Raw genomic sequence first — 26,909 nt, forward strand, 5'->3', positions numbered from 1 at the left:
TAACAATATTAACCTTAAATGTAAATGGACTAAATGATCCAATCAAAAGACACAGTCTGGCAAATTGGATAAAGAGTCAAGACCCATCAGTTTACTGTATTCAGGAGACCGATCTCACATGCAGACACACACATAGGCTGAAAATAAAGGCATGGAGGAAGATCCACCAAGCAAATGGAAAACAAAAAAAAGCAGGGGTTGCAATCCTAGTCTCAGATAAAACAGACTTTAAACCATCAAAGATCAAAAGAGACAAAGAAGGCCATTACATAATGTAAAGGGATGAATTCATCAGGAAGAGCTAACCATCCTAAATATATATGCACCCAATACAGGAGCACCCAGATTCATAAAGCAAGTCCTAAGACACTTACAAAGAGACTTAGACTCCCATACAATAATAATGGGAGACTTTAACACCCCACTGTCAACATTAGACAGATCAACTAGACAGAAAGTTAACACGGATATCCAGCAATTGAACTCAACTCTGCACCAAGTGGACCTAATAGACATCTACAGAACTCTCCACCCCAAATCGACAGAATATACATTTTCTCAGCACCACACTGCACTTATTCCAAAATTGACCACATAGTTGGAAGTAAAGCACTCCTCAGCAAATGTACAAGAACAGAAATTATAACAAACTGTCTCTCAGACCACAGTGCAATCAAACTAGAACTCAGGACTAAGAAACTCAATCAAAACCGCTCAACTACATGGAAACTGAACAACCTGCTCCTGAATGACTACTGGGTACATAACAAAATGAAGGCAGAAATAAAGATGTTCTTTGAAACCAATGAGAACAAAGATACAACATACCAGAATCTCTGGGACACATTTAAAGCAGTGTGTAGAGGGAAATTTATAGCACTAAATGCCCACAAGAGAAAGCAGGAAAGATCTAAAATTGAAATCCTAACATCACAATTAAAAGAACTAGAGAAGCAAGAGCAAACACATTCAAAAGCTAGCAGAAGGCAAGAAATAACCAAGATCAGAGCAGAACTGAAGGAGATAGAGACACAAAAAACCCTCCAAAAAATCAATGAATCCAGGAGCTGGTTTTTTGAAATGATCAACAAAATTGATAGACTGCTAACAAGACTAATAAAGAAAAAGAGAGAGAAGAATCCAATAGACGCAATAAAAAATGATAAAGGGGATATCACCACCGACCCCACAGAAATACAAACTACCATGAGAGAATACTATAAATACCTCTATGCAAATAAACCAGAAAACCTAGAAGAAATGGGTAATTTCCTGGACACTTATACTCTCCCAAGACTAAACCAGGAAGAAGTTGAATCCCTGAATAGACCAATAGCAGGTTCTGAAATTGAGGCAATAATTAATAGCCTACCAACCAAAAGAAGTCCAGGACCAGACGGATTCACAGCCGAATTCTACCAGAGGTACAAGGAGGAGCTGGTACCATTCCTTCTGAAACTATTCCAATCAATAGAAAAAGAGGGAATCCTCCCTAACTCATTTTATGAGGTCAACATCATCCTGATACCAAAGTCTGCCAGAGACACAACAAAAAAAGAGAATTTTAGACCAATATCCCTGATGAACATCGATGCAAAAATCCTCAATAAAATACTGGCAAACCGAATCCAGCAGCACATCAAAAAGCTTATCCACCATGATCAAGTGGGCTTCATCCCTGGGATGCAAGGCTGGTTCAGCATACGCAAATCAATAAACGTAATTCAGCATATAAACAGAACCAAAGACAAAAACCACAGGATTATCTCAATAGATGCAGAAAAGACCTTTGACAAAATTCAACAGCCCTTCATGCTAAAAACTCTCAATAAATTCGGTATGGATGGAACGTATCTCAAAATAATAAGAGCTATTTATGACAGACCCACAGCCAATATCATACTGGATGGGCAAAAACTGGAAGCATTCCCTTTGAAAACTGGCACAAGACAGGGATGCCCTCTCTCACCACTCCTATTCAACATGGTGTTGGAAGTTCTGGCTAGGGCAATCAGGCAAGAGAAAGAAATCAAGGGTATTCAGTTAGGAAAAGAAGAAGTCAAATTGTCCCTGTTTGCAGATGGCATGATTGTATATTTAGAAAACCCCATCGTCTCAGCCCAAAATCTCCTTAAGCTGATAAGCTACTTCAGCAAAGTCTCAGGATACAAAATCAATGTGCAAAAATCACAAGCATTATTATACACCAGTAACAGACAAACAGAGAGCCAAATCAGGAATGAACTCCCGTTCACAACAGCTTCAAAGAGAATAAAATACCTAAGAATCCAACTTACAAGGGATGTAAAGGACCTCTTCAAGGAGAACTACAAACCACTGCTCAGTGAAATAAAAGAGGACACAAACAAATGGAAGAATATACCATGCTCATGGATAGGAAGAATCAATATTGTGAAAATGGCCATACTGCCCAAGGTAATTTATAGATTTAATGCCATCCCCATTAAGCTACCAATGACTTTCTTCACAGAATTGGAAAAAACTGCTCTAAAGTTCATACGGAACCAAAAAAGACTCCGAATTGCCAAGACGATCCTAAGCCAAAAGAACAAAGCTGGAGGCATCATGCTACCTGACTTCAAACTATACTACAAGGCTACAGTAACCAAAACAGCATGGTACTGGTACCAAAACAGAGATATAGACCAATGGAACAGAACAGAGCCCTCAGAAATAATACCACACATCTACAGCCATCTGATCTTTGACAAATCTGAGAAAAACAAGAAATGGGGAAAGGATTCCTTATTTAATAAATGGTGCTGGGAAAATTGGCTAGCCATAAGTAGAAAGTTAAAACTGGATCCTTTCCTTACTCCTTATACAAAAATTCATTCAAGATGGATTAGAGGCTTAAATATTAGACCTAAAACCATAAAATCCCTAGAAGAAAACCTAGGTAATACCATTCAGGACATAGGCATGGGCAAGGACTTCATGTCTAAAACACCAAAAGCAATGGCAACAAAAGCCAAAATTGACAAACGGGATCTAATTAAACTAAAGAGCTTCTGCACAGCAAAAGAAACTACCATCAGCGTGAACAGGCAACCTACAGAATGGGAGAACATTTTTGCAATCTACTCATCTGACAAAGGGCTAATATCCAGAACCTACAAAGAACTCAAACAAATTTACAAGAAGAAAGCAAACAACCCCATCAAAAAGTGGGCAAAGGATATGAACAGACACTTCTCAAAAGAAGACATTTACACAGCCAACAGACACACGAAAAAATGCTCATCATCACTCGCCATCAGAGAAATGCAAATCAAAACCACAATGAGATACCATCTCACACCTGTTAGAATGGTGATCATTAAAAAAATCAGGAAACAACAAGTGCTGGAGAGGATGTGGAGAAATAGGAACACTTTTACACTGTTGCTAGGACTGTAAACTAGTTCAAACACTGTGGAAAACAGTGTGGATTCCTCAAGGATCTAGAAATAGAAATATCATTTGACCCAGCCATCCCATTACTGGTTATATACCCAAAATATTATAAATCATGCCGCTATAAAGATACATGCACACGTATGTTTATTGCAGCACTAATCACAATAGCAAAGACTTGGAATCAACCCAAATGTCCATCAGTGACAGACTGGATTAAGAAAATGTGGCACATATACACCATGGAATACTATGCAGCCATAAAAAAGGATGAGTTTGTGTCCTTTGTAGGGACATGGATGCAGCTGGAAACCATGATTCTCAGCAAACTATCTCAAGAACAGAAAACCAAACACCGCCTGTTCTCACTCATAGGTGAGAATTGAACAATGAGATCACTTGGACTCTGGAAGGGGATCATCACACACTGGGGCCTATTGTGGGGAGGGGACAGGGGGAAGGGATGGCATTAGGAGATATACCTAATGTAAATGATGAGTTAATGGGTACAGCACACCAATATGGCACATGTATACATATGTAACAAACCTGCATGTTGTGCACATGTACCCTAGAACTTAAAGTATGATAATAAAAAATGAAAAAATAAATAAAATAAAAAATAAAAAGAACAACAAATAAACAGTGGACACTCAGAACTAACATCTGAAAAAAAAAAAAAAGAAATAGATTGTTTCTACATCTTGGCTGTTGTGACTAGTCCTGCAATGGACACAGGTGTCCTAACATCCATTCAACATCACGATTTCACTTCTTTTGGATAAATACCCAGAAGTGGGATTGCTAAGTCCAATGGCAGTTCTCTTTTTAACCTTTGGAGGAATCTCCACACTGTTTTCCATAGCAGCTACACCACTTTGCATTCCCACCAACAGTGTACAAAGGGTCCAATTACACCACATCCTCACTCACACTTCTTATCTTTTTTTAAATAGCTGCCATCCTGACAAGTGTGATGTGTTATCTCACTGTGGCATTGATTCGCATTTCCCTGATAAGTGACATTGAGTTTGTTTTTGCTGGTCATTTGTGTGTTTTGGAGAAGTCTGTATTAAACTCCTTAGCCTATTTTTTAACATACAACAAGCCTACAATATTCAAAAGAGTATGATACTGGCATAAAGACAGACATATAGACCAATAGAACAGAATAGAGAACCCAGTAATAAATCTACACATATAGTTGACAAGGGTGATCAAGGGTGATACCTTGATATCCTTTCAAGGGTGAAAGGATAGTCTCTCCAATAAATGGTGCTAGATAACTGGATATCCAAATGCAAAAAAATTGAAATTAGACTCCTCTTACACCACACACAAAAATCAGCTCAAGAGGGATCAAAGACTTAAGTATCAGACCTGAAAGCATAAAATTACTAGAAGACGCTTGAGTCCAGGAGTTGAGAGTACAGCCTGGGCAAAAGGGTGAGACCCCATCTCTTTAAAAAAAAACAAACAAACAAACAAAAAAAAAAACTCTACAAGAAAACATTTTTTAAAATCTCTATGACACTGGTCTGGTGCAATGATTTTTTAGAAATGACATCAAAAGCAAAGATAACATAATCAAAAATAAATAAGTAGGACTATATCAAACTAAAAAGCTTCTGCACAGCAAACAACAGTGAAAAGGTAACCTACAAAATGGAAGACAAATATTTGCAAATCACATATCTGATAGAGGTTAATAACTAAAATACAGGCATACTTCAGACATATCGTGGGTTCCACTTCAGACCACCACAATAAAGCAAATATCACAATAAAGTGAGTCACACAATGTTTTTGGTTTCCCAGTGAATGTAAAATTATGTTTATAATATAAGTGTTCAATAGCATTATGTCTAAGAAATTTACATATATTAACTAAAAATAATTTATTACTAAAAGTGGTAATGATCAGCTGAGCCTTCAGTACGTTGTAATAACTTTGCTAGTGGAGAGTCCTGCCTCAAGGTTGATAATTGCTGACAAATTAGGGTGATGGTTGCTGAAGGTTGGGCTGGCTGTGGCAATTTCTTTAAGACAACAGTGAAACTTGCCATATTCATTGATTCTTCCTTTCATGAAACATTTCTCTATAGCATGTGTTGCTGTTTGGCAGCATTTTACCACAGTACAACTTCTTTCAAAACTGGAGTCAATCCTCTCAAACCCTGCCACTGCTTTATCAACTAAGTTTATGGAATATTCTAAATCTTTTGTTGTCATTTGAACAATGTTCACAGCATTTTCACCAGGAGTAGATTTCATCTCAGGAAACCACTTTCTTTACTCATCCCTAAGAGGCAACTCCTCATCCATTCAGGCTTTATCATGAGATTGCAGCAATTCAGTCACATATTGGGCTCCATTTCTAATTTTAGTTCACTTGCTATTTCTACCACATCTGCAGTTTCTTCCTCCACTAACGTCTTGAACCCCTCAAAGGTATCCATGAAAGTTGGAATCAACTTCATCCAAACTCCTGCAATGCTGCTATTTTGACCTCCTCCCATGAATCATTAATATTCTTAAATGGCATCTAGAATAGTGAATCCTTTCCAGAAGATTTCCCATTTACTTTGGCCAGCTCCATCAGAGGAATCACTATGTATAGAAGCTATGCCTTGTGAAATGTATTTCTTAAATAATAAGACTTTAAGTCTTCAACTTTGAAGTTGAAATTACTCCCTGAACCATGAGCTAAAGAATAGATACTATATGAGCAGGCATGAAAACAGCATTAATCTCAATGTACATCTCCATCAAAGCTCTTGGATGACTAGGTGCATTGTCAACGAGCAGCAATATTTTGAGAGCAATCTTTTTTTCTAAGCTGTAGGTCTCAACAGTGGGCCTAAAATATTCAGTAAACCATGCTGCAAATACAGGTGTTGTCATTTAGGCTTTGCTGTTCCCTTTATAGAGCACAGGCACAGTAGATTTAGCATAATTCTTAAGGGTCCTAGGATTTTTGGAATGTGAAGTGAGCACTGGTTTCAACTTAAAGTCCCCAGCTGCATTAGCCCCTAACGAGACTCAGCCTGTTCTTTGAAGCCAGGCATTGACTTCTCCTTTCCAGCTTTCTCCTAGATGCCATCTTCTTCCAAAAGAAGGCTGTTTTATCTACATAGAAAATATGTTGTTTAATGTAGTCATTTTCATCAGTGATCTTACCTATATCTCTTGGATAACTTGCTGCAGCTTCTACATCAGCACTTACCTGATTTTTAGGTTATGTAGATGGCTTCCTTCCTTAAACCTCAGGTAGCTTCAAGGTTTTCTGCTGCTTCCTCACCTCTCTCATCCTTTGAAGAACTGAAGACAGGGCCTTTCTCTGGATTAAGCTTTGGTTTAAGAAACTGTTGTGACTGGTTTAATCTTTCATCCAGACCACTAAAACTTTCTGTGTATCAGCAATAACGCTGTTTCATTGTCTTATTTGTGTATTCATGACGTAGCGTTTTTTTATTTCCTTCAGTAGCTTTTCCTTTGCAAAAGGCCTAGTTTCAGCCTATCTCAGCTTTTGACATGCCTTCCTCACTAAGTTTTTTCTAGCTTCTGATTTCTAGCTTTTGATTCAAAGTGAAAGATATGTGACTCTTCCTTTCATTTGAACACTTAGAGGTCACTATAGAATTATTAGTTGGCCTGACTGCAATATTGTTGAGTCTCAGGAAATAGGAGGCTCAGGGAGAGGGAGTAAGATGGGGGAAAAGACAGTTGGGCGGAACAGTCAGAACACACAAAATATTTATCTATCAAGTTCACTGCCTAATTAATATGGGTTCAGCTCATGGCACCTCAAAACAATTAAAATAATAACATCAAAGATTAATGATCAAAGACCACCATAACAGATAGAATAACAATGAGCAAGTTTGAAATATTGCAATAGTTACCAAAATGTGACACAGAGACACAAAGTGAGCACACATTGTGGGGAAAAAAAAATAGAGCTGATAGATTTGCTTGAGGCAGGGATGCCACAAATCTTCAATTTGTAAAAAACACAGTATCCGAGAAGTGCAATAGGGCAAAACACAATAAAATGAGGTATATCTGTATTTAAAGAATAGCTACGGCTCACTGCAAGCTCTGCCTCCTGGGTTCACGCCATTCTCCTGCCTCAGCCTCCCGAGTACCTGCGACTACAGGCGCCCGCCATCACGCCGGGCTAATTTTTTTGTGTTTTTAGTAGAGACGGGGTTTCACCGTATTAGCCAGGATGGTCTCCATCTCCTGACCTCATGATCCACCCGCCTTGGCCTCCCAAAGTGCTGGGATTACAGACGTGAGCCACCGCACCCGACCTCTATCTTATTTACTATTTTTCTTTGTTTGTTTGTTTGTTTTTTGAGGTGGAGTCTCGCTCTCTCGCCCAGGCTGGAGTGCAGTGGCGCCATCTTGACTCACTGCAAGCTCCGCCTCCTGGGTTCAGGCCATTCTCCTGCCTCAGCCTCCTGAGTAGCTGGGACTACAGGCGCCTGCCACCACGCCTGGCATTTTTTTTTTTTGTATTTTTAGTAGAGATGGGGTTTCACCATGTTAGCCAGGATGGTCTCGATCTCCCGACCTCGTGATCCGCCTGCCTTGGCCTCCCAAAGTGCTGGGATTACAGGCGTGAGCCACCGCGCCTGGCCTATTTACTATTTTTCTTATTGTTCCCTCCCTCCCTTCCTTCTTTCCCTGCTCATTCCTTCTCTCCCTTCTTTTTTATTTCCTGGCTTGTGTTATACTGATGGAGCTTTCTTTATTTCCTTTTTCCATCATATTCTTTACAAATGAAATATTTTTATTCTTATGGCCATCTTTAAATATTTCAAATATATATTTAATATTATATTTTGAATCAATATCTAGAGTTTCTCATACTCCATGCTGTTCCACCAAAGCAAAAAGGAAACTTAAGTCTTCCAACCAACCCATTACCCCCATTTCTAATACTGTAATCGTTAATGTCAACAATGATTTAGATTTAACCAGCTTACAGGTTTTACTAGCTTGTTTTCCATTGTTTCATATGTTTGAAATTTGATGGGCAAAGAGATCTCAAGAAGTGACAAGACAAACTGCTTGAATATATGGAAGAAGAGGACAAAGACCTTGAGAGACAAGAAGGCCTGCAGTGTTCAAAAAAGAGCAAGAAAGTCAGTCAGAAAGAAAGACTAAAGTGGAATAGTGAGGTAAAAAGTAGTAGAAAGCAAAGTTGCAGAAGTAACGATAAAATTAATCATGGAGTCCTTTATGGGCAGTCAAGGTTTTCCATTTTCTTGAGTAATAAGGAGTCATGCCATGGGACTAGAGCAAGGGAGTGATTGGATATTTTCCCTTTTGTTTTTTGAGGCGGAGTCTCACTCTGTCACCCAGGCTAGAGTGCAGTGGCGCGATCTTGGCTCACTGCGATCTCCGCCTCCCAGGTTCAAGCAATTCTCCTGCCTCAGCCTTCCTAGCAGGGATTACAGGCGCCTGCCACCACACCTAGCTAATTTTTGTATTTTTAGTAGAGATAGGGTTTCACCATGTTGACCAGGCTGGTTTCGAACTCCTGACTTCAAGTGATCCACCCACCTCGGCCTCCCAAAGTGCTAGGATTATAGGCATGAGCCACTGTGCCTGGCCATGTTTTCCATTTTAAAAGGATCATTCTGCCAAGAGATGGAGAAAAGACTGTTCTGGATCAAGAGCTGAAGGAGGAGACCAATGCACAAGTGCAAGCAAGAAATGATGGTAACCATAGCAGTGGTGACAAGTAGCAGAATCCTGGGTCTATTTTCAAACAGGAGCAAACAAGATTTGAAGTATTAGAAATGCAATGTGAGAGAAAGGGAAGACCCAAAGATGATTACAGATTTGGAGCCTAATCATCTGGATGACTAGTGAAAATATTTTTCTGAGATAGAGAAAAAAAGCTAGGAGAAGCAAAATAATTTTTTTTTCAACTTTATTGTACATGTTAAGTTTGAGATGCCTATTAGACATCCAAGTGAAAATCACAACTAGGCAGGAAGATTTAAAAATCAATAGTTTCAAGGACAGGATAAGAACAGATATATATTAGGGAGTCATAGGTCAGAATATGGCATTTTAAATTACAGTGTTGGTAGAGACTGTCTAGAGACTGAGTATCGATAATGAAGAGGAAAGGTATAAAGACTGAACCCTAGGAAACTCCAACACTTATGTCTGTCAGGAAGAGAATGAGAACTAGCAAAGAAGTCAGAGAAGACTAGCTAATGTGACAACGAAAACCAACACAGTGTAGTCAAGGAAGGCTTTAAAAAAGTGCTTCAAGGAGGAAGGCGTGATCAACGATATCAAATGTTCCCAAGGGTTCAAATAAGATCAGAACTGAAAACTGAACACAGATTGGGCAATATGGAGGTTACTGGTGACTTTGAATAAACTACTTTGGAGGGGTAATAAGATTGAAAGCCTAATTGGAGAAGGTTCAAAACAGAATGGAAGATAAGAAAGTGGGTAAAGAATAGGTATCACTTTTGAGGTGTTTTGCTACATAAAGGAGGAGACAAATGAGTCAGCAGTTAGAGGAGACACAGAGTCAAATGAAGAGTTTTGTTTTGTTTTGTTTTGGGTTTTTTTTTTTTTGGTAAATGGTGCGTGTTTGCTAATGAAAGTGATCCAATATAGAAGGAATATTGGTGATACAAAGCGTAGGGTTGAAACTACAGGGCCAAAGTCCTTGGGAATATGAGGAGATAAAATTCAGTGTGCAAAGTGAGCTATTAGCTTTAGACAGGCATGCAAATGGTTCATTCCCAGTAACATGAGGGAAGGGACAGTATGTGCGTACAGATTTGGGAGGAATGTGAAAAATAAAGGTAATGAAAAAAGGAGGAAATTATCTCTGGGTTGCTTCTGTTTTCTCAGTGAAAGCAGCAGCTGAGATTGAGTGGCTAAGCAGAGGATGCTGGAGGTTTGAGAAGAGAGCAGAATGACTGGGAAACGTGGAGCCTGAATGCACTGGGAACTATGTAATGGGATTATCACATAGTGCTGAGAGCCCACCTGAAGTTCTTGGTCATCTGTTTAAATGAAGATGAATTAGCATGGTTATGATTTTATTTAATCACATTCACTTCCTTGGGTTCAGGTGGGAAGTAGGCAGAGATTCAAAATAAAGTAGGTTTGAGTTTTTTCCACATGAATATGACAAAGGGACATATGAGGAAGTTGAGGATATATGCAAGAAATTGACTATGATACAACATAGAATCCATGCTGCATGAGGAGAGAAGTAAGGGCACAAGGGGAAGGAGGGTGGTAGTAATTAGTGAAAAAGTGGTAAGGCCAGTGAATTTGAGTTATAATCAGGTCAAAAATTGTTGCACTATGAGCACAAAAAGAAATAGTGGTCAAAGAATAAAATGCTGGAAATGGAGATTTTGGAATTCAGTTATTCGTAATGACAAGCCCAAGGGTAGTGTTTCTTAGTAGGAACATTTTTGGCATTTGGGAAAAATGACAGTTTTTCACTGCATGAGATTTTTCTTCCCAGTGCAGAACTTTTAACCACCCTGGTTCCTGGGTATTGAATGCTAGCAGCATCTACCAGTCAGTGTAACACAAAGCACACACATACCTTTCCAAATGCTCCCTAAGGTAGGTGGTGATCCATAGTCGAGAACCATAGATCAGGGGTATGATGATGGGAATAATCACTGGAAATAAGGATGCTGAACAATAGAAAGGGAATATCCAATAGGGGATTGGATGGCTTACATGGATATGAAGTCACCATAAGTCATAACAGAATTGTGTTGGAGAGAAAGATAATAATCCGGGTGCTAAGCTGTATGACTAGCATTCTAAAATGAGATACAAATCATTTGGGTGGGTGACTCTAATATGTTCCAATTGGCATCTGAGATCTATTTGAATATTCATTCCTACATCTTACTCATCCCAACAGAATTTCTAAATAGGTATGAATAATACAGAATTCCAAGATCAACCCTCATGTACCATGTAAGTGTCATTAAAAAGGTACCTAAATGAAGTATAAGCAATGCTAGGTGGCCTGCATAATGAGTAGTGTTGTTACTATATGATATATTCCATATACCTTCAATTCTGATGCACTGATTATTAGAAAACAGTACGTTGTTTGGTTGAAATATACTTCATAATGCATGAATGATCATTTTCCCTTCCAAAGTGTATCTTTCATATATAGTAGAGCCTTCACTGTGCTAGGTTCACTGAAATGTTTTACCTTCCACCCATATATCAAAGCTAACTTTTTATTTTTTTTAAGATCACACTTTCCTTGGATTTACATGTTGGGTCTCAGCTTTACTTTCCTCTTTTTTAAAATAAATAAATCAGCCTGTTTTCAACACTGGGTGCTACTTCCATCTGGCTTTTATCTTTACTTCCCTCTTATCTGTTACAAAATTGCTTTCTATTACCAATTCAAAATCTGCTCAGTTGCTCTCTGAGCAACTCTAAAGCCCCCAAAGGGCTTTGAAAAATGCTTTAAATTATAATTTGCTAAAAACACTGTAAGTTTTAAAAACTGTCACTCTACTCATATCAGGTGAATAATGATCCATAGCTAACACTTATTATCAAGGTAAGTAAAAACACTGTATGGCACAAAGTAAGCTTTCAATAAATGTTAACTGAATTTCCAAAAACTGATGTCAGCTTTCTTGCAATTCTTGGGATATCATGAGCTAGGAATTATCCCAATATCTGAGGATATTATCAAAATATGAACGCTTTTTGGATATACATATCAACTTAATTTACTTTACTTTTCAATTACTATAATTTATTGTAACCAGTCACCAATAATGTTTGTGGAAAATACAGTAAGCGATCTCATTTCTGTCTTATTAGATTTAGTTTTCCACTCTTTATCATGAGTCTTTGTCTGTGACACATATAACTTTTAGTTTCACCGAATCAGTATGGATTGCTTGGACTTTTTTCAGTAAGATTACATTGTGAGGAAGGTGAAAATTGGTGGCTGAAATACTCTGGAGTCACTATTGCCATCATGGTTTTTGGGATTTAAAAAAATGAATTTTTAAAAAACAGCTTTATTGAGATATAATTTACATACTTTAAAGTTTTCCAAATAAGGAAACATTTGTATTATGAAACCTTTCTCTAAACACAGCTGTCATTTCTTTTTTCAGTATAATGACAGGGTGAAAAGAGTTAATTGAAGTTGAATTGTATCATAGACCTATTTATAAATCTTAAGAGAAAAGTGCCAAGTTATTAACAATTGTATGTGTAAAAATAAAATTCTAATGCTACACAAATATATTCGCTAAAGAAGCAAGAAATTTATATACCAAAAGCATCGTACTGAATCTTACCAAAGCAAGTACATATTGATAATGAAACCATTTATGCTTCCAGGTAAATATTGTTTTTTGGCTGGTATTTATTTCATAGCTAACAAAATCCACTGAAAAGATGGAGCCTGGCATATGACTCTCACATACAGGCACATTAACAAGCTTCTATCAGGGCTGAGTCAAACTGAGCAAATACTTCTAGAAATTTCCCTTGTGTGTTTTATTCAGTTATTAGGAGAATTCAAAGCCTCAGCTCTGCCACATATATCCAGCCCAGATGCTCAAAGTACTTGATTTCACCCCAGGGCCGAATTCCATATTCAAGACTAGATCTAGAACAGATGGCCACTCCACCTCTTCCATAATCTGGTTGCGCCCTATGAATAAATGAAAAGACTAAAGGGAACATAGATTCCACAACAGGGCCAGAACAAACATTATTACTATTAATACTACTAATAATATTTATTAAGTACTTTTGTGTACATGATACCCTAATAAGCTCTGCATAGAATGAGTCCTGGTGATCATAATGTTCCATGTAGGTACTATGTGCATTCCTTAACTATGCTCATTAAGGAATGCGCATAGTTCTCACTGTTCACAGAGTTTTCCATTTGAGCAGTGACTACATGTCCAGTACCATTCCTGAAGCAGATATAAACCAATTCCTCAAGAATTTAATGAGCCCTGTTATGTAACAGTACCCTGAAGACAACAAATGACAATATTCCTTTCCTCAAGTTGGCTTTAATTTATTTGAAACAGAAAGAAAAATACAAGTTTATGATTGTGTTAATGTACATATAATAAATGTTCAGGAGATGAGTCAGAGTCGTACTACTACTGCTATTACTACTACTGATAATAATAGTTGATACTGAGATAGCAATTAGGCACTGTTCTGATCTTTAGCTATGATAACTTATTTAAATCCTCACTTCACTTATGTTCCATTCTTAAACTCATTCTACAGATGGGGAAACTGAGGTACAGAGGATTCAGTCACTATCCTGAAGTCAGAGAGTTAGTAAATGGCAGAGTTGGGCTCTATCAACTACAGAGTTAAAGGACAGATTCATGACAGAGGAAGGCCCAGAGTTAAATCTGAAGGAGAGAACAAAGAGGGGAAGGCATTTTGGGTGAGAAAGAAAACTTGAGCAAAGGCAGGAATAAGCACAATATGGGTGAAAGAGTAGTGGAAAAGATTAGACTTCAGGATAACACCCAGTTATGGAAGGTCTTAAGTATTTAAAAAGGAGGAAGCATTGATCTAATGCACCTAATGTGGTAGTATTTAGGGAGTCATTGATGATATGCTGCTTCAGATGGTGGGTCCTAAGCATTTCTGCCTAGACCTACAGCCATATGTGCAAGGAAAAGAAAGATGATAATCATGCCTTTCTTAAGACCCAAATATCCAGTCTTTGCCATCAATATATGGTTTTGGCATTAATTTGCTGGTGTCCCTTTATTTGAAAAATAGGTTATACAGCAGACATGGTGCCAATAGCAACTATATATTGGCACTAAGACACAGTTAAGAAAGACAGATGTCAAATTGCCATTGGAAGTCATGAGTTATAAATGGCGTTACTAAATGCCAAATTTATATGTATTGTTATTTGAATTCAATTCTTAAAAACAATGTAAGGAAGTGCTACTAAAACTTTATTATGTATAATAATCACTTAGTTAACTTGTAAAATGCAGATTAGGCTCCACTCCAAACAGGATTTTGATTCAATAGATTTGGGGCCCAATATTGTGTATTATATTTAAATGCAATAGAAACAGGATTCTGATGCAGGTAATCCAAATACCAAACTGAAACAAAGTGTAAAAATTCTGAAAGAGTACCGAAGACAGTCTGTCCATATTTGTCATCTTTCCCTATTATATAATCTTTAAAACATTATTCAAATTAAAAAGTCATGAAACCACAGCAATCCTGAATTTATCTATTAAGACATCTACTCAATATCATTGTTGGTGAACAATATGAAGGACTAACGTTACCCTTGAATAATTACAGTTTAGATACTCACTTCATCATTAAATACTATTTATATCACTGGATATAAAGAAAAGTTTCTTAAAGATAATTTTTGCTAAACTACTTTATATGGAGAAATATACCCATTTACCTTATCATGGAAGTCATGAAACTTCATCTAGAATATGATAATCAGATATACAGTCATGAAATTAATTTTTCTATTGTGAAAACTTCTGATTCTCATTCATCCTTCTTTTTTAAAGTGCCACATTCAAAGAGTATTTCAAGGAAAAACAATGATTAGTATTTTGAATAAATCTCATAATTACATATTTCATATTTTATATCTTAGCCAAAAGCTCCACAAACAAAATGCTAAGTTGAATGTAAAACAAAAACCAAGGTTTATGAAGGTAATACTCATAATAAAAATGGTTCTACCTCATGAGTAAAATAATGACTATATATACATAGCTTTTATTTTAGTTACAGGGATACATGTGCAGGTTGGTTCTGTAGATAAATTTTGTGTTGCAGGGGTTTGATGTACATATTATTTCATCACCCAGGCAATAAACATAGTACCCAATAGGTAGTTTTTCAATTCTCACCCTCCTCCCACCCTCACCCTCAAGTAGGCCCTGATGTCTATTGTTCTCTTCTTTGTGTCCATGTGCACTCAATGTTTAGCTTCCACTTATAAGTGAGAACATGTGGTGTTGGTTTTTTCTTCGTGTGTTAGCTCACTTAGGATAATGGCCTCCAGCTCCATTCAAGTTGCTGCAAGGGACTTGATCTCATTCTTCTCTATGGCTGTGTAGTATCCTATGGTGTATATGTACCACAATTTCTTAATCTAGTCTATTGTTGACGGGCATTTAGGTTGATTCCATATCTTTGCTATTGTTAACAGTGCCGCAATGAACGTACGCATGCATGTGTCTTTATGATAGAAGGATTTCTATTATTTTGGTTATGTACCCAATAATGGGATTGCTGGGTCAAATAGTAGTTCTGTTTTTCACTTTTTGAGAATTTCCAAACTGCTTTCCACAGTGGCTGAACTAATTTACATTCCCACCAGCAGTGTATAAGTCACAATATTTAATGAAAGTGTTCACTAAAAGTTAAACAGTGAATTCAACAAGCATTTAGAAAAAATGTTTTGAATCTGGAAAAGGTAAATTACATTTACTAAAATTAATACTTTGCAATCATTTAGGCTCCTCAGAGGCAAGCATTATTGGCTTGACTTCACACCAGTTGAAATATTCATTAAAAGAGATAAAGGAGATAAAATGTTTTATCAATTCATTTTGTAGATATTTTTAAAATGAGAAAACTCCCAAGGTATCTATGATTTCCAAAGAAGCAAAGTAAGGAATTTCCTCTAAGTGGAGTACTCTTAATAGTGGCATACAATGTTATTAACTTCTAAGTCTAGGGGAATGAAGGCTTTCTAGGGCTCTTCAGCTTTTAGATAATTTCTAGATGGTACACCTCTGCAGACACTTGAGTTTGTCTTCTCTTTGTTCTGCTTGTCATGTGCCATTCCTCTCTCTACCGAATGTCTTGACAGTTTGTGGCCTGGGCTTCAGATGTCTCTCAGCATCACTGAACACTGAGCAAGTTTCTGGTTGTTCTTGCTTGAACAGTTTTCAAAAGGAGAGTAGAGCGGGAATGGCTTAATTCTTTCGACTTAAAACCTGTCCAGATGACTTGACTACTACCATTTCATAACTAAATTGGTATTAAGAAAGAAATATTAAGATGGTAGAAAATTTTAAATCCAAACTATAAAAATAAATTCTTTATGGAGGAATTATTAGCAATGTGATAAATAGGGTAGGAGAAGATGTTTTGTGTGTTACGAAAGCAGAAAGAAACTTTATTCCCTAAATCATCTCAAGTAAGCTACTGCCTACTCTGCCTAAAGTAAAGTACAAGTTAGTAAATGACAAGTAATTCTAACCTTCACGAATTTGGTGAACTCTTCCACTTTTTCACTGGCTAACAGCAATGTCTTCTGTGCACCTTCTAGAACCTGTTCACTTTGCAATGCTAATCCTTGAAGCTGCTTAGATGCTGCTGTTTCAATGTCTGCCATTGCAGATTCAGTCTCACTTATTCTTGATACTAGGAGAGTAAGCTTGAGATCCTGCAAAAGATCAGCAGTCATAAAATAAAAGATATTTTATAAACAGATTTGGAAGAGTTAGTTATACATGTCAAATAAGGAAAATATTTTATTATTCTCTCTATATACGTATTTATTATTTGGGTAAAATTAATGATTATTTTCATTAATTTTCAGTAAAACATCCTAAGTACACATTCTCATATACTTATCATCAAAATTAGTTTATGATTTTTAAAGATTATAAATAATTAAAAGCATGGAAGCTATTTTAGACCCCAAAGGTGCCCTACATAACATGGAAACATTTAGTTTGAAAGTTTAAGTGGGCCTACAAAATTTATATCTACTTGTATAAATACCAGTGTTCAAAAATAGTTTTCATTTCTTAAAAACTATCAAGACAAACAAAACCTGTTTTCTCTAATACAGAAATATCTTTAATGTTAAACAAATGTTTAGTGTTTCATGTAGAGATACAAATCCTCTTTGCACTTATTTGAAGTGTTTAACTAGCTTGTGGTTTGGGGAAGGAAAAAAATCAACAATGTTAACAACGAAACAAACACCATTATATTCCATCTCTAAGCTAAAATGATCTTTTTAAAAGCATACCTTTTTTTCTAACTCCTCTTTAGATTTCTGATACATCTGTTCATACTGTGACTTTTCTTTTACAGCAACATTAAGTCTTTGCTTTAGTGAATCAATTGATATCTTCTTGTTGGAACATTCTTCAGTTAATGTCTTTACCTACATTAAAAGCATAAAGGTAATTATTATTGTTAAAGGCATTCTAGTAATACACTGTATTTGTTCCAGCAGAAACTAAATGAGTGAATGAGTCTACTTCCATTTATTTTCTCATAACGCTATCAAATTCAAGTATTATACTTACAGAACTCTTATTATGAATGAAAGTAACAATCCTTAAATCAGTAACAAAAACCAAAATTGCACACAAACTACATGAATACTGGTATGTATATCCTTGCACCCAGTAACACAATATTAATGTTAACTACATATCCATTAATTACTAACTTAAACTTCCTAAGGCAGGAGATGATTGTTCTGATTCTGAAACAAACCAAGTTATAGTTAACTTTCCATTGTATTCTCTAAAACAAGTATTACATACCCTTTTTGATGAAATAAAATAATAGTGTATATATATTGCTTATTTATAAGATATAAGATATATAATATGTATCTCAAAGCATAACAGAAAAAGTAGTTTTTCAGTTTAATGCCACTAAATATAAATGTTACTTATATAAAGATTCCACGGCTATGTAGGAAGTTATTATTGAAGTTAAAAAAATAGCAAAATTGAAAGGATAACATTGAAAAAGCCTATAGGAAGTGATTTTAACTTGCACGGCGGTATGGAAGAGAAGAGAAAGAAAATCCATTTGGATTTGTCATGCTCATGTAAAAGTTTCTTTCTTAAATCCATTTGCCCTAACAGATACTTCCATTATCATTTTCAACATGGAAAGTAAAGGAGATGTTCTCTCAGGTGTGGATAACATTTAGTAAATGCCAAAGCACAGGGTGCTTTATGAGTTGTGAAAATAGCACCTTTTTTTAAAAAAAACAAAAACAAAAACCTTCTAGTTTGGGGTCATATATTACATAACTACTTTAACTACAACTCCCTTTGCAGGTACAACTCCCCTCCCATGTAAAACGCATTAAGGGTATCCAAGAAGAAAGTACATTTTTAAAGAACTTCTGATAGTTATTGGTAATCAAGTTTTCACTAAGAAATATAAGCTTGATTCTATCACAAATTATAGTTTTAAATAAAATGAAATACTGAATAAAAAGTAATATGTATCCTAGAAATACTGAGGATTTTTAATCTTCTCATGGGATATTTATAAATAGAAACAGAATGTGTGGCCATATTATGTATGAGGTTTTAGAGACTTGAATTTTAAAATAAATAATGTACTTTCAGAGCAAAGAGTGTTCCTTTGTAACAGTAAATATATATCCTATGAATATTTTCTATACATTTATTAGGACTAAATATTTGTGGTAAGAGAGTAAATACAAAAGGAAGTGATATTTTTAGTGTCAGTTAAGATAAAAATTAATACCTTTTTATCAAGATTTTGTAACATTTCACTAAAACTCTCATTACTTTCCAAATTTACTTTCTGTCGAAATTTCAAGTCCTCTATCAAATGTCTTTTCATAGTTATATCCCTCTCCATTCGAGACATCCTTGAAAAAAAAAAAAAAAAGGTGACATCAAGAGTGACAGAAAATACCTTAACAGTGGTGATATCTTACATTTTATCCAATATTATACCTACTGTTAATTTTTAAATGCTATGTGATATTGAAACTGTAAATTAGTAAAATGAATTGCATTGGATAAGATATTGTTCTTTTAATATTTTGAGCACTTGTAAAATTTATAGTTGTGTCTTAGTAATTATACAATTACATATATGTATTAAAACAAAAAATATAAGAAATGAAAAAACTTAATAACACTTATGAAAACTTAGAGCTATTTCATTTAAATTACATTTTTACATTGCTGTGAAAAATCAAAGTGATACATAGAGATAATCAAAAGCATAACAATAAGAAAAAATCTAATACTTCAATAAACAAATGTAAATTCTTGTAATGAAACTAAATTAGCCATAGTATCTTCTAATTTAATATAATTTGAGATTCAATCCACATATCTGTTTAGCACAAGTTGATGAAATATTAAGTATAAAATGGTAGATGCCATGAGAACCATCACTGCTGCTGCTGCTGCTGCTGCTACTGCTACTAAAATAAGAATGACAATAGCTAACATGTATCGAAGACTTACAATGTTCCAGTCACTGTTATAAGTGCTTTACGTGTATTAGCTCATTTATTCCTCAAAAGAGCCTAATTTAATATTATTGAATTTAGGCATAGGCCTAGTAGGTAGGGAAGCCAGAATTCAAAGAGTGTTAATCAAAAGCCCTGTTAAACAATAAGCAAGACTTACTCTTAATTAATAAATAAACTTCAAAATATTATCAGTTAAAAAATTAACCAACTTTTTTGTCTAAGACTTTTATCTACTCATATCACTTCTAAGTGCTCTTCACTTATAATGAGGTCTACAGGTGTGTTTGTGAGATACATATATCTTAAATGTATCAGAGACAACTGGAATTCTATCTAAACATCTTACTATTTCTAAGCAATAGTGTAGCTTTGAAAGATACAGAATGAAAATAATTTTGATTTGGTGGGATACAGCATTTAAAATCTTTTTACTGATAAACACAAAAAGTACAAACTTTCATAACCTCCAGCTATTTTAAACACAAACAGAACTTTCCTTTTTATACCTTAGCTTCATAAGTTTAGGCATTAAATCCAATACAAATACCAATCTATATATTTGGGGGGATCAAATAACTGCCACATTGTAAAGTTTTTCATTCATAGTCTCGAAGCCATTAATTTGTATTTATTCAAAATTAAATATGTTTAATAAGGGAAATTTAACTTCATCCTTATTCTAATAAAAAAACTAAATAGCTTGCCATTAATCATGCTATACATAGTATTCCTTAAACTTTCATCTTATGTAGGTTTAAATATGAACTAGGGAAGGAAAATATTAACATTAGCAGTTTCTCGGGGCACGTTTAATAGAGTTGGATGCCACTAGGTGGCACCAAATACAATGGCTAGAAATACAAAGCCCATACTTTTCATGCATTTCCTTTATGTGTTCTTCTTTTGCTAGGAGTTCAAATTTCAAAGACTTCACATTTGATGACTGTTTAGTGAGTTCATTAGTTGCATTCTAGATTAAAAATAGAAATAAATTTAAATATACCTTTCAACCTTGGTCTAAAGCAGCATAAAAATAAGTGCCATTCTAAAGAAGAAGAATACATTTACAATAATTACGGTAAACAATAATTAAAATGAATATTTTAATATTTTATATGCTCTAATAGAAATACTATAGTAATACTAAAACTTTTATATAACATGCCAAACTATAGAGGAACACAATCATGTAAGAATGGCAAAGAGTATGTATCCAAAATACATTTACAGGAAATGTGAATTGTCCTAGTATAATGTAAATATGTGAATAACTAAGAATTTTAATGATTTAAAAAGATCACTTAAATACTGGATTTACTAACATCTTAGACTAACTATGGTCACAAACGCTTTGCTGCTCATCAAGCAGGGGAATCCATTTCTCAACCCTCTGAATGTAGTCTGGCTTGTGACTTGCTTTGCCCAAAAGAATGCAGCAGAAATGAATTGTGTAAATTTCAGTTCCCAGGCCTTAAAGCTTTATGGCTTCTCTCTTTGCCTTCTTGGAATGCTGCTCCAGGATCACCTTGCAGTTGATGTATCATGTGGAAGTGTACCAAGATACTACAGCTGACAGGTAGTAGATCAATTGTCCGATCTATGAGTGAGGCTATTTTGTATCTTCCAACTAGGGAAACCTTCGGTTTGAAAAAATCCAGGAATATGAGGTTGCCCAGAAGAGACCAACAAAAGAACTTCCCAGTCAACCAACAAAATCATAAGAAATAATAAACTGTTGTTTTAAGCCATGATACTTTGGGATAGTTTGTTAGAGAATAATGATAACTGATAGAAAACCTCATGAATACTCAATCCTTCTTTAAGTTATTAATAACACTACTTATTAAATTATTTATAAACAATTATTAGTTTTTCAGAGCAAAACAGTTCTGTGGTATTTGTTGTCAGTACAGCCTAGGAACCAGAGGTGGTAACTACAGTGTTAGAATACCTTTCAATTTTGACTGTAGTTCCAACTAAATGTGTAATCTAAGACATCACTTAGTCTTTTCAGTATTTTAGTTTTTCCACATTCAAGATAATGTTGACATATTCACATTAATCCATTTGTTAAGTTTTAAAAGTATTAAATGAATATAAATAAAATATAATAGCTTTTAAAATATTTGGAGTAGTTATTTAGCTAATATTTCTAAACTACAATAAATTGTTTCTATTAGAACTATTCCTAGATTTGGATGTTTGACTCATGCTAAAAATAATTTGAGTTTGAAAAGATTAAACTTTAGTTACCCAAGGTAAATGTAATTCATCAGACTGACTTTCAATATCTCATGGATATAACATACAAACAGAACATTTGAGATAATTTTAATTTTTACATGAAACGTTAATTTTTCTTAAAAACTCAAAGCTACTTCAGCATGGTAACTCTTTTGAAAGTTATGTTTTGATCTAATGTGTGTATAATGCAATCAAAATTTCTACCATAGTTTGCATGTTTACAGTGATATACAGTGTCTTATTTCCAGCACTGCTTGAATATGTTCCACACTAGTCAATTTATCAAATAATTGAAGCGTTTGCTTTAATCATTAATTTTCAGTTCTTTCTCTGATGATTGTTCATTCAGTTAGAAATATGAACATCTATGATTATACTAAGCTAATAGTGATATGTTAATATAGTGATATTATATTATAAATATTATCACTATAAATTATATATGATATACTAATATGTATTATATTATCACTATACTATAATATAGTGATGGTTTTAGGGACTACTGTGATATAAATGTCTACTTATCCCTCCTCTAAATGGTCCCAGACTGTGCTTTTCTAATTTTGTATTTACCTTAACATTTTCATATTGCCTTTTTTTTCCTCTGTCAATCTGTTGGTTGTAATTTTTTGCTTGTGTCATTATTCCTGTCTAAAAGCAATCATCCTGCCCCTTAATATGCATACTTCTAGTGTGCTGCACTGAAGGTATTTTCTGCTGAGAAGTAAAATAAACTTAGAATTGTATTTAAAATAAAAGATACAGGCAGTAAATAAAGCCCGAGAGTATCTTCAATGGAATGAATTCAGTGGATATTAAGATAACTGGTTGATTCTTTTCTGCTTTTAGACTTAAGGCTATATTTTATGTGGCTGAAAATACTGTTAACTCTGACTTAGAGAACTGAGAGAAAAGCAATTTATAATAAATAAAACAATGCCAGGTTGAGATACACTTTGGTCAAGATCTCTAAATCTAATAGCTATTTCATTTGATCCTCAAAAATTTTTATCAGATGGGTAGAAAGGTATCCTTGCTTTAGACTTCTAGAAAAGTTAAGTAATTTCCTTGACCAGGTTGATGAGAAGTTAATGGCCAAAAACTGATCGAAACCCAGGTCTTTTGTCCCTTTTCCATTCCCTACTAAACAATATTTATCTGTAACATGACTTAAAATCTGGTGTAAAACATATACATCAAAAATATCACAATGGTAAAAAGTCATCCCTGTTACAGCTTTCCTATACAAAGTTTATTGAATATTTTTTTAAAATTTGCATAGTATAATGATTAGGAGCATGGACTATGGAGCCAGATGGTTTGAGTTCTAATCTTGGCTCTATATACAGTACCTGTGTGATCTTGGACAAGTAACTTATTCTTTCTGTGTCTCAGTTTTTTCAACTGTAAATGAACCACAGACATCAGAAAAACATATATAAAATTATACAGAAAAGTGTAATATTAACTGCATAGTACAGAAAAGGTGTGTATAAACCTTTAGTATATTCGAATCTAGCCAATTTTCTCAATTAAGTCTAAAAACATTAAGTAGAAAATAAGTTACTAATTAAAAAATCACTATATTATCAGTTTGATATCTGGAATGAGCTAAATTCTATTTCCTCTAAACAAATTAGTATGTTGAAGTTCTCACTGAACCCCCAGTACTTTAGAATGTGGCTGTATTTGGAGATAAGGCCTTTAAACAGGTAATTCAGGTAAAATGAGGTTATTGGGGTGGAATCTAATTCAGTCTGAGTGGTGTCTTTATAAGCAGGGAAATGAGGACACAAAGACACATAGAGGGAAGACCATGTAAAGACACAGGGAGAAGACAGCCATCTACAAACCAAGGAGAGAGGCCTCAAAAGAAATGAAACCTGTTGACACCTTGATCTTAGACTTCTAGCCTTCAGAACTGTGAGAATAATATATACGTTCGCTGTTTAAGACAACCAGTCTGTGGTATTTTGTTATGGAATCTCTATAAACCAGAATCAAAACAAAAATTTTTAGTAGTAGAGAGTATTTTATACTTAAAGATACTTGGTCTTCTAGGAAATTTCTATATGAAAACATGAAACAAGACAAAAGTAAAAATTTATCCTTTTTGTCCCTATGCAGTTTGGTCAGTGTTCCAAGACTCTAGGTTAGATTATGGACAATCAATTCAAACTAATTGCTTTAGTTCTCTTTCTGATTCATACATTCCTCCAAACCAAGAGAGAGACCTGTACGTGGGTAAAAACTTACGCCATGAAAAATCGTAATACAAAGAACTTACAGACACTCATATGGATCTATTATTACCAAAAATTATTAGACCATTTGTAGTAAGTAAAATAAGTAAAATATAAATCAATGAAAAACTGTTTATGTAAAAATCATAAATTATGATTTATGTATAAATCAACTTAAAACTATGTCTTTTAGAAGTCAGATTAGACAATACTGGATCTAGCACTCTATTTTATCTTGGTGAAGAACAAAGTTAGAATCATGAGGACTTAAATACACGAAGAATCACAGAAGTAAGAATTAAAGTCTATGTGATAGATAAGATCAAGGAATATCGCAATGATTTTATCTTCTCTATATGAAACCTTAACACTGAAATGTTCAGTTTACACATTTTATCCCTCATTTTCAGAGATACATTTTAACGTTCATGCCCCAAAATTGCATAACACTTTTTCCCTCACATTTCTAATATTTTATAAGTTATTTAAGATTATAAAATGTTGTGACTGATCCAAGTTTTACACATAAAAACTGTCTAAAAAAGATGGTATTCAAGAAGAATCCCAATGCTAGTTTGTATATTTGGTTACTATTAATAAAGCAAATTATTTTCAAGCAATAATAAACTCATTTATTTTAAGTTTTATCCTATTTATCCTATGAGTAAATCTGCACTAAAAGATATATTATTGAAGGGTGCACATATCCTATTTGGGATTGAAAACAACGAGGAGTCTATTTGACAATTCAACATGGTATTCCAGTACCCTCCTAACAGGGATGATTATTCCATTTCTAATGTACTCTGTGCATTTACAATCAGGATTTTCTTTCTAGTGACTCACATTATAGCAATGGCCCCATATACACTGCCCTTTTTAGCTTCTAGCTAGCAATCCCCACTGAAGAAAATATTTAAATATGTGAGGAATAAATGGGCTTAAGAACCATGAAAATGAACTTTCCAATTAAAACTCACTCACAAATCCTATTTCTTACAAGGCAATTCTACTTAAACTAAGGATAGCCTTACTTTTAAGTTGCTGACAGTTTTGCTTGGTCTTAGATTCCTTTTTTTTTTTTTTCCTCTCATTGCTTTTTTTCTACATACTTCCCACTATTTTAATTTGGTTGTTGGTTGGAGACAGAGGAGGAGGAGATAAGCGGGAGGGAGAAGAAGCAGAGAGCAAAAGTGGGTTGGTTTCACTCTCAAGTTCAACTTGCTGGAAGTATGTAGAGAAAAGCAATTCTATTTATGTTGACATATTACATGTCTGAAAGGATTCTGTTCAGCTGGAGGGAGGTGTGGGGGCAGAAAGAAGTATTAGAGTAGCAGATATTGGCCAGTTTACATCAGCTCCTAAATCAGGATTTCATGGTGTCTTGTCTTTTTCAGAGAATGGTAGTATTCATTACCAGATAAGAATCTACCAGGCTAAAAATTAATGATGATGGCAATATTAATAATTTTGGATTATCTATACCATAATTTACCTTTATTAGAAAAAATTAGTGTTCATATAAATATGTCTTGCAGGATTCAAGCATAATACATGTTTTCATGCTTACTAAACTTTATAATCACCTTTAATTTACACTGTAATTGCTTCATTTCCAAATCCATGCTCCTTGAAGGACCAAGTGATGTAACTTGTATCCGTGGAAATGTTACTTGGGAAACTTCTTCTGCCAAACTTGTGATTTCAGATGAGGACTCCAATTTCTTTAGTAAATCTTCTTTTTCTTTCCGAAGCCCAGCCAAATCCAAATTTAGCTTCTTTTTTTTAAAAAAGAAAATAAATATAAATATAAAAGTAACTACATTTAATCTAACAATTATCAGCATAAAAGTCTACAGCTAGGAAAATATTAAAGAGAACTGAAATTAATTATAGTTATTATATGAACTTTACAAAAATCTTAACCTCTATTAGATTTTGCTAATAGTAGTAGGGCTTGCAAAGTTAAAACAAAGTGAACCAGCTGTACTCAATATCTTTTGGTTGGCTGGTCCTGACTGATGATGCACTATTTCTTTACCTTCACACATAAATGGGTGAGCCAGAGATTCACATATTTGATAACCTCGACTTCAGGGCTGATGTACTTAACTGGGAAAAGCCAAGCTGGAGCAGGACAGGATAACAGATGTTAGCTGTTTATTCCACTGGGTAGGTCTTACCATCCTAAATAGCAGCCAAAATGCTTCTCATTTAGCAACATAAATGTTAAGTCCAATTAGCAGACGAGGCTTGTTAGAGATTTAGTTCAAATAAATAGCGTGCAAACAAACTCGCTCAGTTTTATGCACTTGATTGATTGTTGAAAATTCCTGTTTCTAATGTTGAGGTAGAAATGCACTAAACTCCTTACATTTTGAATTTTTAATAGCATAAACATTTTGCTAAATGACATAATAGTAATGTTTTTATGAAGGAGTGTAAAAGAAACCATCTTAACGTTAGCCCTCCTCATTCACCAATCTATAGTCAGCAGAATGTCACCAAACTATAATGGCATAACAACTCAGAGCTGCTTAAGAGGGTATTTGCATTACTATTTTATTATTCCAAAGAAGCTTATAATGTGGTACCTTAACATAAGGTACAATTAGACAAAATGATACTGAATCTTAGAGCTGATTCTGACTGTTGATCATCTCCTTGGGCAAATC

The 26,909-nt window shown here is 34.7% G+C and overlaps 1 protein-coding gene across 5 annotated transcripts in view; it reads right to left on the reverse strand.

Moving 5' to 3' along the window:
• CNTLN (centlein) overlaps positions 1–26,909 on the reverse strand; it is a 365,382-nt gene that overhangs the window by 26,660 nt on the left and 311,813 nt on the right. For all 5 annotated transcript variants that reach the window (XM_026453873.1, XM_023197173.3, XM_026453874.2 and 2 more), the window contains exons 19-23: positions 25,821–26,012; positions 20,617–20,714; positions 19,000–19,126; positions 17,507–17,644; positions 16,727–16,912 (exon numbers count right to left, since the gene is read on the reverse strand). In XM_026453873.1, the coding sequence (XP_026309658.1) occupies positions 16,727–16,912; positions 17,507–17,644; positions 19,000–19,126; positions 20,617–20,714; positions 25,821–26,012 (741 nt within the window). The remainder of the gene's footprint in view (positions 1–16,726; positions 16,913–17,506; positions 17,645–18,999; positions 19,127–20,616; positions 20,715–25,820; positions 26,013–26,909) is intronic.

Source organism: Piliocolobus tephrosceles, chromosome 14 (assembly GCF_002776525.5).
Source record: "Piliocolobus tephrosceles isolate RC106 chromosome 14, ASM277652v3, whole genome shotgun sequence".
Taxonomy (NCBI): Eukaryota; Metazoa; Chordata; class Mammalia; order Primates; family Cercopithecidae; genus Piliocolobus; species Piliocolobus tephrosceles.